This window comes from Drosophila erecta, unplaced genomic scaffold (genome assembly GCF_003286155.1).
Source record: "Drosophila erecta strain 14021-0224.00,06,07 unplaced genomic scaffold, DereRS2 tig00000126-arrow-pilon, whole genome shotgun sequence".
Lineage (NCBI taxonomy): Eukaryota > Metazoa > Arthropoda > Insecta > Diptera > Drosophilidae > Drosophila > Drosophila erecta.
The window spans coordinates 5,983,718-5,996,827 of record NW_020825209.1 but is presented as its reverse complement, the minus strand read 5'-3'; the positions used below and the strand labels follow the sequence as shown (position 1 = coordinate 5,996,827).

General features: G+C 48.5%; 1 protein-coding gene across 1 annotated transcript; it reads right to left on the bottom strand.

Moving 5' to 3' along the window:
- Positions 1–507: 507 nt before the first annotated feature.
- Positions 508–5,269, bottom strand: LOC6550280. Its single transcript, XM_026981942.1, has 4 exons — positions 5,216–5,269; positions 4,581–5,027; positions 4,284–4,481; positions 508–1,020 (listed from the first exon to the last, which is right to left on the bottom strand). The coding sequence occupies exons 1-4, from the start codon at positions 5,267–5,269 to the stop codon at positions 508–510; spliced, it is 1,212 nt and encodes a 403-aa protein (XP_026837743.1).
- Between the last annotated feature and the right edge of the window lie 7,841 nt (positions 5,270–13,110).

The window sequence follows — 13,110 nt, the reverse complement described above, 5'->3', positions numbered from 1 at the left end:
TTTGATGTCTAAAATGTCAATTCCTTAGTTGCTTAGTTACATATATCCGAGCGTAAATATAGTCGTGGGAGATATATAGTTTGTGGCTGTTGCGGAGCGTTGTGTTTCATTAATCATCTACTATCACAGCATCGTAATACAGGGCAAAGTATATATAGTATACCTAGTAACTAGCGGAATGTGCGGCAGATTGTTGGCGATTCGGAGTAATAAATAATACAGTAAGACTTAACATTATCAAAAAAAAAAAATGTCATTAAAACATTCACTCTAAGATATCGAGAAAACTGGGTATCTTCCATTCACTTCCGTGGTGGATTGTTTACATTCGGTTTTTCATAGCCTTGGGATTGTCGGGGTTTCCCCGTGATTCGTGATTGGTGTGGCGTGGCGTGGCGTGATTAATAAATACAGGATGTTTAATAAATTAGGTATGTCTTCATGGAATGAGCCTCGTTGTGTGGAATGGAGGTTTCGCCGGTTCTTTGCGCTCTTGGCCTTAGATTTCTAGCATAGATTCCTCCGCTGCTTGGCAAGTATCTTGCGGATGCTCTTCAGATACTGCACGAACTTCAGTTTGGTGAAGAGGGCGTGCTGCTCCAGGACCATCAGGTCGTCGGGCGGTGCCGGAACATCCTCCCCGCGGGCGGCCAAGGTCGCCTGCTGGTGCAGCGGCACGAGTGGCACCACCGTGGAGTTGAACTGCTGTAGGCGCTTCTCCATCAGCTTGCGCGACAGGATCTTGTAGGTGACCACCGGCGGGGCCTGGCGCCGCTTCTTGTGGCCCCTCGGCTGCTGCGCCCGCGGCCGACTGGGTGTGTACAGCAGGTTGGTCAGGTTGATGGTCTCCTCCACGCTGCAGAGCACCTCCCGGGCGGACTTCCGCATCCGGTCCAGCTCGTCGGAGAGCACGCTCTTGGCCTTCAGGTTGGCCAGGTCCCAGTGCAACTTGATGTTGCGCATGTACGTGAAGGCGCCCACGTAAATCTGCAGGTCGCGATGGGCATGTCGAAGGTTCAACTGCAATGGGTACGAAAAAGGTTGCAAGCGGGTCAGTTGAATGGCTTTATCGGGGCGTGTATACTATGAATGTGATCATAAATGATTGATAGCGCTGTGCAACGAGGGGTTTTCTCTTCATAAGATTTATAGTGCTATTATATTATTTATGGTATATTTATTTAAGTCTTTTAAACGGAAGTCTATTAAAATTATATAGCAAAGTAAATTCCCATAAACTTATTACTTATTTCGCCATGAATGAAAGTCGTCGTCATCTTTATTGAATAATAAAACTTTTATAATGTACTGATAAATGATTGATAGCGATGTGCAACGAGGGGTTCTCTCTTGATAAGGCTTAGAATCCATCGACTTATAGTGCTATTCTATTATGTATATGGTCTGATTATTTAAGTCTTTTAAACTGAAATCTATTAAAATTATATAGCAAAGTAAATTCCCAATAACTATTTATTATTTCTCCATGAATGAAAGTCGTCGTTATCTATAAACCTTTTATAATGTACTGCTCCCGGTTAAAATCAAAAATCCCAAATTGGAATTGTAAAATTAAAGTATTAGCGACGGCGGAACCTTGAACCCGCGAACATGTTCGATATCTAAATGGTGGGAATATGTCGCATAGTAAAATCCTATGGTTTCATTGTTTTTGGGTTGAGTGAACCCGCACCCGCTCCCTCACCCCTCGCCGCCACCGCCCCTGCCCACCCGGAAACTTATCTGCCCGGCGGCCGAAAGTGAAAATGGAGCCGAACACTCGCCGCTCTCTCGTAACTGTTTTCTGAGCGCTTCGGCTGCGCTTCGGCTGCCCGCTTGTGACGTCGTCGCTGGCTCTTCGTTTCATTCATGCCGCTAGTCGCTCGCCACTCGCCGCTCGCCCTCCCGCGCTCGCTCTCGCCGGAGTTTCGGGGGAATCCACCGGCTCTGTTTCACATGAATCACATATCGCGTATACGACCCGCGGCCTGCGCCCCCGACCCCGCACCGCAGGGCAAGCGCGGCGTGTGTGTGTCATTTACATGAACGAGCGTTGTGAACTACGCGAACATATTATCGTTGAACTCATTTCTTTCTGCGATCCCTTCCCCTGCGCGATATCAGTGGATTTCTTGTTTTCTTTAGCTTTTTTTTTTTTGGCGAATATGTGTGAATACATGCGCCGTGACGTCAGAAGGCCGTCGATTCTTGGTACCGAAGCGATCCATCTAAATATAGAGTTCTTCTATCAGTCCCGCTGGCACATCATCGTCTTATCGGGTTCCGATTTGGGTTCCGTTTCGCTCCGTTCCGGTGATGTCAACAATTAGTTGGCACAATTGGCATTGACGTAGCCGATGGCCAAATATTGACACACATCCCGAGCGGCAAGTTCCGCGCTCGGTACAGAGTGAGAAAAGGTGGCTCGATTGGTTGAGTCCAGTATTATGAGAGGTAGCAAAGAAGTCATACCGAATGAGAGGTCATTGGAAATTTAAAAGTGGTTCCAACCAAAGCAGGTGGGACCAAGTTCTGTTGCCCTAATTTTCGTGCAGTGCAGTCCGGGGCTCTGGTACTTTTCCCCAACTATGACGACAATTGAGAAATTTCAGCGAAAGCCAAATTTTGCTCATCGCCCTGAATAGACGATTGAGTGACTCGTAACTGAGCGAATGAATGAATGGAGTGGTGTTGGCGATAATCACTATGATGGGTCTGGCTAAGTTTAGCAGAACGGGTAATTAAAAAGGTAGAAAACCAAATTCCCAGGGGTTTGCGACCTTTGAGATACACCCGTACTCTGATCGTGACTCTTGGCTGACTTGAGGTGAGTCGGCAGTTTTCGTGCTTCTTGACCACGCTTGAGTTTTTTGTTTTCGCCGCACCTGCGATCTCATAAAAGTATCTGTTTATGACCATGCCAAGTGAACTACACTCATCTGGTTATCTGCAGATATTACTGTCCTATACGAAACTTTCCCGGACATCTAGGAATTAGCACGTTGGGGCAACCACACCGATCTCGATCGATCCATGGAGCGACCTCCACCTCACTGAAATCTGGGCTAGACCCTTCCTTAAGCCGGGCGTGTGTCTTGTGGCCACGTATCGACCTGTACCCTTACCCTTAGTCCATTCCTGGGCCCACATTCCACATACTCTGCCCATCAGCCGCCAAACTTCGCTTCCATTATTCACTGGCTTATCGATCACACCGGGTTTTTCCTCAGCTCATTTACCATTTACCCATTTACCCAGTTTACCTGTGTCAGGGCGAAAATATTTCCAAATTTCCCAGACCCCGGCAATTTGGCATTACTAAGCGGTTGCACTCTATTTGAAGCAAATTGTCAGGAACTCGTGGGTCTTGAAATTGAAAAGCTCTATAATTTTCCTCGCGCCATAATTCAGATGTCCGTGGCGAATCCAATTCGAAATTTGATTAGCTTCTGTTTGTTGTTGTTTACTTGTCAAAAGTGTAAATAAAATGTGCCGCTTGATTTTATTTTGTTTACCCAACGAATTATCCACTTCAGATACAGATTCAGATTCAGATTCGGATTCGGATACAGCTTCGCTTTTAGTTTTAGATACAGCTTCTGCTTCAGCAGCAGCCTCGATTCGGATCGATCCAATCTACGGATGGGCCATAAAACGTGATCGCTGGATCAAGGCCGGTTTGGGGGGGATTGCGATGTTTGGATTGGATCTGTATAAACAATAATCAAAAAAGCGCGCGCGCCGTCAATTTGCTCTTAATCTTAATGTGGTTATGGCATCGATTGCTAATGTTTTCCCTCGTGCCAATGCAAATGGACGCTTAATGGGGCGTCCCGAAATGCCGGCCAGCGCTGACGAATCGAACGAGGTGCGATTGAGAAGTTGCCCTGGGGCTCAGTACTCAAGCTGATTGAAGTGTTTGCAATACAAGTCCACCAACATCAGCTATATAACTCAAGCTATATTGGCATAGTTTGCAGCATTCTAAAGATCTAAAGATCTAGTGATCTATCGATTTGTGGATACCCCTAATCACGTAGCCAAAGTATGGCAACCACTCTCGCGGCTGCCGGCACGATTCCCCACACTTGGACTCATATGACCGCTCCACTCGCCATTAGCTTGTGACGGCCTGTTTGCACCTACGCAGGTGAACGGGGCGGCGGACGCCTCACGTGACCCTCTTTTTTATCACCTCAAGCTCCCTGGCAACCGAGGAGGCCCCCCCGCGAGTGTTTGATGATGACGATCTATATACTTATACTATATACGAGTGTGCTCACCTGTTTGCTGGTGACATTCAGACGGGGCAGGAACCTGTAGTTTCCCTTGTAGAAGCGCCACTTCTTCTTCTCCACAATATCGAGGGTCTTGGTGTTGTTTGTGGCCTGCTTATCCGCATTGGTGGTGATCCTGGCCCTGTCCTCGGCCTGGATGCCCCTCAACTCGCGGCCCGTTTGGTTCTGTAGAATCTGCAGCACCTGCAATGGATGCAAATATAACGGTATTGACGTTGATTAGTTGCTCATAATGATATTAACTCAGTTCATCGTCGATGGCGAATTTTGATTTGAACCTACCCGTTGGCGTTTCTTGCAGCGTTTCGTCTTGCTGTGCGTCTCGTTCAGGCCAGTGGGCTTCAGGTTGCAGGTGTTCTCCCAGTCGAGATGCGCACTGCTGGCATTCAGCTCCTGCTGGAAGGTCAGCCGGAAATAGGCCGCGCTCCTGGCATGCTTCTGTAGGTGCTTGGGATGATCGAGGTGGCTGGAACTGGGCGCGGTTGCCAGTTGGCTGGGTGCCGCTGAGACGCCATAACCGCCGCCGGAGAGATCAGGCTGCTGGAGCAGTGCCATGAGCAGGACGAGTTTGATTAGCGACCAGATCCTGTTCAGACGACGTCCATCCACGAACGGCGGTTGCGGCTGCGGCTGCGGTTCCTCTGGTTTCCTGGTGCTGGCCGTTTTGTTGCCGCTTCCGCTACCGCTGCTCCTGCTCCTGCTGACGTCGAGCGGGCGGTCAGCTGTCGTCTGTGGATGGGCAAAGTTTGAATGTAAATTAGAAATTCATGCAATCACACCCCTTTCTCCCCACCCAAAAGGGCCAGTTTCACTCGAGCTCTTGACGTCAGACGTCGGCGTTTAGCATAAGAAAAGTCTGGCAACAGGTTATACTACACTAATAGTTTATAGATTTTCAGTTATTTACATACACCAACTTGGCCGCAAAGAGGGTGCGGATGGCAAAATGTGTTCCCCGCCGAGGGAGCCATTTCCATAAGTCAACACCAAGGCAAGACTAACGGACGCAGCGCGGACAACTGAACTGAACCGACTGGTTATATATTATCTTGGCCAACTTGTGCCAAATATAAACCAAAATCCGCACACGTGATGGTGCGATTGTGCGATTGTGCGACTGTGTGAGTGCCTGAGTGGGCGAATTCTGATGATTATGGGGGATTCCCGCGCACAAATCCCAGAAATTTGGGGACACACAAACGCAGACACATGCTTGTATAAATACACTCGTAATCGCAATTGTTTGGGGGCCCGAACGTGCGTGATTTGTTATTGTTATCGTTTGTGCTTGGGCTACAGCTACAGCTACAGCTATTGCTATTGCTATTGCTATTGCTATTGCTATTGCTATTGCTGCCTTTATCTGGCTGACATAATTATTTAAAATTAAAAATACTTTTCTTTATTTGGCCACATTTTCTGGCTGAATCATCGTGTGTCGGATGGAGGTCGACTGGTGGCAGCGTTGGAAGTTTCCTATCGGTCAGGTGCTGCTCTCTGATATCACCTGGTGGGGTAGGCTGAACAATTTGATCTTTGGCAGCGGAGTATGAAATGGTAGTTTGGTCAAATGCCTGAAAGGCTTTTTGATAGTCGCCCCAACTATTCAGCTTGTGTAAGTAAGCCACACGCATACGCTGTGTGTGTATTAATGCAACAATAGTTACTAGGTATTAGTCATACGCAAGCGGCAAAAAACCTCAATAGATCTCCAAATGTCTTTGGGTTTTCGGGTTTTTCATAATCGTAATAACTTTAAAATGCTGTGATTCACATATGGAAAAATGTACCTAACATTCTGTGCATCATGATTTTAAAACTTGTTTTTAACAGCGCCACTGATTCACGCGTGAGTTTCCCCATCAGAAAGGCTGCAGATGGAAACCAGATACCAAGTCCTATCCCTATCCCAAATCCCTTGGGCTTAATATTGGGACTTATCAGCTGCTCGGCAGCGGAAATCCATGCGAAATGAAAATTAACTGAAAAATCGCCTGGTAGTTCGACTTAGGAGTTACGTGTACTTACCATTTACATAAAAATCGTTGGCTGGGAATTCTGCACAAATTTCGTACTTGGTTGACACGCACTTTGCCTTTGTAACGCTGGTGGCAGTTGCTTTCTTTTTGCGTGTACTTGCCGGCAGGAAGCTTCCAGAATGCAACTCGAAAAAACAAAAACAACGAACAAAAAAAACGAATAATAGCGAGCGCGATTTGGCCAATTTGGCTGCGTATCTTTGTATCTTCGTATCGCGGCTGGAGGAACTATCGCGTTAACTGTCGACGCGCTACCTTCGACTGACTGCTATGATTTGATTCCGATCCGATCGCAGTCGAAGTCAACGGCGCTGTCGATTTCTCGCCGCTGGAGAGCGATGGCGAGCTTGGAGTGGAGTGTGTGGAGTGTGGTGGAGTGGCTTTCTCGCCGCCTTAGCCTTATATTTTGTATAATTTTTGCAACAGCGGCGTTCACTTCACTTTTTCTCGCCTTTTCGCGTGCAGCGCTGTGTGCTTGCTTCTTTGTATTTACTGTTTTGCTTTTCGGGGCCGTCGTTGACTGACTGAACTCCTCAGTTACTATGAGCATACTAATGAGGAGGCGGACGCCCAGTCCGCCGGTCCGCTCCGCTCCGCTCCGCTCGACGCGAATCAGCAAAGAAGCGAAAGAGAGACAGCAAGAGGCTCTCTCGCCTGTCATGAGTGTGCAATCGCAAGGAAAGCGCTCAAAACATTCGCCGAGTGCCAAAAACAAAGTGAGAAAGCCATAAAAGCTGGGTGTACCTAGGGTACAGGGTACAGGGTACAGGTACTGCGATTGGCAAGCTGCGCTGAAGACAGTGTGGGAAAAGGAGAAGAAAAGTGTAAGCAAGACTTAAGCTAATATAATACATATACATAATATAATATATAGCAAAGGCAGCAATCGAAGAGTGTTACTCACTACAAAATCAATTGAAATAAATTTTCGGTTAGTGAACCAGTAGTAAATGGCCCACAGCAAAACATAACAGATTTATGGCCAGCCGCAATGGGCGTGAAAGCAAAACACCGCTTAGTAAATGATTAGGCCAGCCAGATTTCAACACGATGGGAAATACTCACGGCTCTCTGGCGCTCTCCGCTGGAATGACACATAATCGATTGATCGACTGATCGGTTGGGCCATCTCCCACAGATAAGGTCGCTGGGAGAGCTATGCGAGCTTGCACATACGTGTACAATAACCATCTGCATATCTCGCTGGCTAACGACTGGCTCTCCCGCTCGCAGATAAACAAAACAGCGGTGGGATTTGCCGGTCTCTGGAGAAATAAAGTGAGCGGCTACTTGGCGCTTATCGAATGACTTTCACACGACGCCACTTCCGATTCTCCGGTTCTCCGCTTCTCCGACTCTCCCGCTCTCCAACTCTCCGACTTCCATTGCGAGCCGATCGGTTCCGATCCGATCCGAAACGAAATGAAACGAAACGAATCGGAACGAGACACTCTCTTCCGATGAAATAGTCGTCAATTTATGGGGGCAGGCATGAATTTCAGTTATTTCCGTTCAATTTCGCAAGAACATTACTCATACGCTCCGCGAGCCGGACTCTCACGCTCGCAAACACGGCGATTCATTCATGATTGCCGACGCGCCAGCGGCGTACTGAATGCGGATGCCCCGCCGCGGGGGGTGGGGGAATAGGCGCTGCGGCGGGTAGGCGTGGCAGTCTGAATAGCGGTCTAAATTTCACCGCGCGCCAAAACCATGATCAATCGAAAAGTAATTGAGCACTCGTCGTTACTCATGGTCAAAGCGGCGACGTCTCCGTTTCTCGTTTAATATTTACCGTTTGCGGTTCACGCTTCACCGCGTACCGCTCACTCCCACTGCGGCCGCCCACCGCCCACCGCCACACGCCCACCGCCCAACGCCCACCAGTGTCATGATTAGGCAGAGCTATTTTTAAACCGTTGTGCGAAGCATGTTGCCACGGATCGGATATCTGTGTCACTTGATCGGCCTATCGTGTTGATCTGTCCAATTGGCGGATACTTCGAGTTCGAATCAATTTCGCTCGGCGCGCTGGGAATTGACCAAAATTGGCCGTGTCTGCGGTGTCCACATGAGTACGAGAATATCATCGCAATCTTGCGATTGTCTGTGCCTGCCATTTGGTGGCGTTAGTGTAAAACCCTAATAACTAATGCATGACGGTCTATGGCGATGACTGGAGTGCCGGCGGCGGTGGCGTATGAGTAATATTTTTTTGACGTATTTTGCCAATCATGTGGGGGAAAAAATGAGACACGCGTGCGGCACATGGGAAACTCTCGAGACTGAATGAATGGACGTGGAAACTGATTGGGATGTGGTGGAAACGATTTACGGTTGGACTGCACGGTTGGTTTTTTGTTTTCTCATTTCGAAGGGGAAAAACTTGAATGAACTTCGGCTTAAATGGCACAGCACATGGGCACGTAAGCACACTTATGACTTTCGAGGGGAAGAACTTTCTCGTTTCCCATCGGAAAGTAATTAGTTAATTGCGCTGGAAAGTGATCGAAATGTCACATTTTAAGTGGCTCATTAAGTGTATTTCGAGATGGAGCGCAATGGGTATGCTAATATGCTTCGAGAACGATTTAATGTGGTGGAAAAGTTATCTTGACATGTTCAGCATACAGCATATGCGATAAAGCACAGCTTTTCTTAGAAACTAAGTTAAAAAATCTTTAATTGTTTAATTCGGTGAAGTAAATATACAGCATATGCGGATGAAGCACCGATTTTCTTAGAATCCTAGTTGGAAAAGCTATAAACATTTAATTCGCTGAAGTAAAATATTTTCAAAAATATTCAAAAACATTCTCTGTTTTGTTTCTTCTAAGGTACTTAATTTCGTAATCTATATTATTAGATACTTACATATGTAATTAGCTTGGGCTCTCCATATAAAAAGCAATATATAAAAGGGCTTGAACGGTTTTAACTGAATTGCCAAGAGTTTTTTCTCAGTGCGACATGCGTTTATATAGCCATAGAAAAGCCACTGGAGCCCACCAACTTCTTCTGATACGATCAGCTATAATTTGCGTCAGGTGTTAGCAATTTTATCAACTCGTACCTGCAATGAGCATTGAATTTTTCCGTTCCGGCCAAAGTGGAAATCCACTAATCGCGATTGCAATCTGTGGAAGTTTCTTGACTAGGCGGTGATAAGACGCCCGACTGCCGTGTGTCGCCCACGCAGAGAACTTTGAACCCGCGGCAGTCGCCGAGATGTTGCCAGCTCATCTCGAGGAATTTGAGTTGGCTGTAACCGCATAATGCTAATTTATTGTCCAATCGATTTGAAACAGCAACTAAAGGCTGCAAAGTCAGGAGGAGAACGAGGCAGCGGTGAAAGTGAGTCATAAAAGCAGCGAAATCGCGGGGCCAGAAAACAATGCCAAACAATATTTTACGGCTAATGAAATTGGCTGCAGTGTCGGGGGCGATGGCTCTTGGCTCTTGGCCCTTGGCCTTTTGCTTTATTTTCCTCTTGTTCTACTCATCGTTCTACACACATTCACCCACTCACAGTTCATTCATAGACGCTCCTCGCTCCACGAGCACCACGTGGCGTATGAGCAATTTGCAATTGCAGATTAATAGCTGCTCGTATTGATACTCCTGCTCCTGCTCCTGCTCCTGCTCCTGAGCGGCGAGGTGGATGGCGAAGGCGGTTAGGGGAATCGCGGGGCCTTTAATGCCCGCCAATTTGGGGGTATACCACACGGCGGTTTTCATCTTTGCCGACCCAACGAAATTTAAAAGTTTCACACATAACAAAGTGCGAAGGATGCAGTCAAAAGAGCCCAAAAAGAGCCAAACTTAATTAGCGCCCATTGCAAAAATATTTACGGCAAAACAAAATAACACCCATTAAGGCAGCCCCGGCGGGGCAGGGGCTTTCGAGGGGGGCAAAGTGCCCAAAGTGGGCCAAGGGGTGCGGAGCGGCGGAGGGGGGCGCAAATGCGTGATGATCACCGGGTAACGCCCCTCGACAAAGCCCCAAAAACGGAGCCACAGCAGCAGCCGCACTACCACCAGGAGCGTTGGCCGAGGGGGGTTGCGGGGAGGGGGGGGGGGGAGCTGGAAGATGGATGCATATGGAGCGACCATCAAAGGCACAGTGCACTGCGAGAAATAGCGCCATCCTGTGGCGCGAACTATTTGCATACATCTATAAATTTACATTCAATCTATATATCAATTAAAAATTATAAATTATGATGTATAAATTATATATAAATGATGTATAAATAATAATAAATTATATTTATGATGTTTCGTTTCATATTTCATATTCACATATTTCTATATTTCACATTAACATTTACCTACATATTTATTAGATTTTATTGTATTTTTCATCAGCTGTCGTGTGCATAATAGATTTGCATCCGATTTGCATCCGATTTCATTCAATATGTATGTAGGTGCATGATTTGTATTAATTTACAAGCAATCACCCTTTTCTCGCCGTGCTGCGGCCAGGGAAGCGCGAACCGGCGACTCATTCTCATCCATGGGAGGTGCAAACGCCTCAACGCAGCGCGATTTGATCCCAGCCGATCCATGGCAGCCCGGCCCATCCGTGCTCACGTTCTTGGCCATGGCCCGTCATTATGAGCCGTCACCTTGTTGTGTAGACATTGGCCATGGCCACCGCACAGACGCAGACAAAGATGGAGCCGTTCGGCGGATGGTGGATGGTGGATACTGGATGCTGGGTGCTGGGTGCCGAGTGCTGCACACTGGATACTGGATACTGGATGGTGGATGGTGGATGGCGGCTGGCGGTCGGTGGTCGGCGGTCGGCGGTCAGAGGGGTTGCAACTGCTAATCCGGTTCGACTGCGGCGGCAGCGGCGGCGGCGGCGGCAATCGCTGGAGTGAAATCAACTCGTTAACTCGTTACCAAAACTGATCCCATTTAGCGGCGGCGCATTGCGAACCGGCGCCAGTCGCACTGCCCCGCGGAATGCCCTACACCGAAGGGGAATCTAGGTGATTAGGAGGGATTACCTGCCGTGCTGCAAGACCAACTAGCCCAGGTGCTTAGCTCGCGAATTTAATTGAATTTGTTATTATTTTTGTAAAAACTCGTAGTAGCATAAACAGAATATACCTTGGCTTACAAATAACTTTAAAGTTTCCAAGGAAGTGATTAACTTATTATAAGAAGGAGTAACTTGCATATTTAAGGGAATGGATTCATTCAAATTGTAGATTCAAGTCAAGGCTGCAGGGTATGCGATGTGCCTGCCAGCCTGGCCAAAAAGCGGAGAACAAAGCGGTCCAGGGGGCGTGGTGAGCGGCGGGGGCTCGGGGCGAAAGGTGGAGCTTTAACTTTGACTTTGGCTTTGGCTGTGGCGCATTCGCGTCATCAGCATCATCATCGCCAACACCTTCATCATTATCGGCGGTGTCGGCGTCTAACCCATATGCCCATGCCTAACCCATGCCCATACCCATGCTTAACTCCACATACCCATGCCCAGATCCATGCCCATATCGCCCAAGGCGGTGGTGGCTGGTGCTGTGGTGGCGGCGCTGCCCTCTCATCGTCCGCCAATTGCCAGATCCCGCAGTCAAAGGGAGCGAAGGATCCCCAGTGCCGATGCCAGTCCCTCCATATCCCGTCCGTAGGCGGCTGTGATGATATACTTTGCACTTTGCCTGTTTGGCTTAGCTGTTGAAAATGGGGAGCTGCTCCGGCAGCTTCCGCTGCAAACTGGCAATATTGTTGCATTGTTATTCTTATTGTTATTCCCTGGCCCCAAAACGGAGGAGTAGCCGTGTGGGGTAGTGGCTGAAGGATATTGGAGCCTCTTCGGCGGCGGCGGCGGCGGCATCGGCATCGGCATCGGCATCCATGTTATTAACTTATTTTCAACCAATAAAACGGCAATGAAGCGAGCGGCGTTGAGGAGGGGAGCGGGGCAGTGGGGCAGGGGGCAGGGGGGGCAGCGACACCGGCACCGGCACCACAAATCAGTTCCCACAGTTATTACTTTTCATAGGCAGCTAGCTGGCGTGGAAGTAATGCGATGTCGGAGTCGGTTTCGCAGTGGGATCGGATCGGATTGGATTGGATGGCGGGGGAGGGGGAGGGGTAGGGGGTGCGGCGGTAAGCGGGAAGTCGTTCGATGGCGCCTCCGTTTGGGATTGCTCGTTGATTGGGCTTGACCGCAGAAAGTGTCAAATGACAGGGACTCCAACTGGCACGCTGGTGACTTGGGCATGGAGTTGGCAGGGAACTGGCACTGGCACTGTTACTGCGACAGGATGGAGGCAAATCAAGTCAGCTCCAGTCCAAGGAAGCACTGCAAGTGTTGATGGCGCCCGCTCGCCGAGGGCTGATTAATGCGCAGCCATTAATCTCGGCCAGCAATGGAGTTGCAGCAGGCGAGGGAGCAGGACGGCCAGATGCCCCGCATCGGTGGACATGGACCACACAGTGTGAGAGCTGTAATTGCAGCAGCCGCAGCAGCAGCAGCTACAAAACATATCACATCCGAGGATCGGGGATGCAGCACAAACACACAAAATACCGCACCAGTTGATAATTATGTAGAATGATAGTTCCTTTCTTGTCCGAAGCGATCCAATGCCAATACCAACACTAATCCAATCCAATCCAATCCAATCCAATCCTATCCAATTCAGTGCCCCTGCCCGCCGCTTGTTTTCGTTTTGAAGTGTACAATTTCACAACATTTAATTCAAGATTTGACGGGTAGCCAAGGGGCAGTGGTGCCGATGGCAGTGGAAAGGGGT

What these genes read in the sequence shown, in the direction of transcription:
- LOC6550280 (XM_026981942.1), bottom strand. Translation starts at nt 5,269, where the DNA reads ATGGCTCCCTCGGCGGGGAACACATTTTGCCATCCGCACCCTCTTTGC. An exon ending in CGCACCCTCTTTGCGGCCAA is followed by an intron (nt 5,028 to 5,215) that starts GTTGGTGTATGT and finishes GCCCATCCACAG; the next exon opens with ACGACAGCTGACCGCCCGCT. An exon ending in GCTGCAAGAAACGCCAACGG is followed by an intron (nt 4,482 to 4,580) that starts GTAGGTTCAAAT and finishes CATCCATTGCAG; the next exon opens with GTGCTGCAGATTCTACAGAA.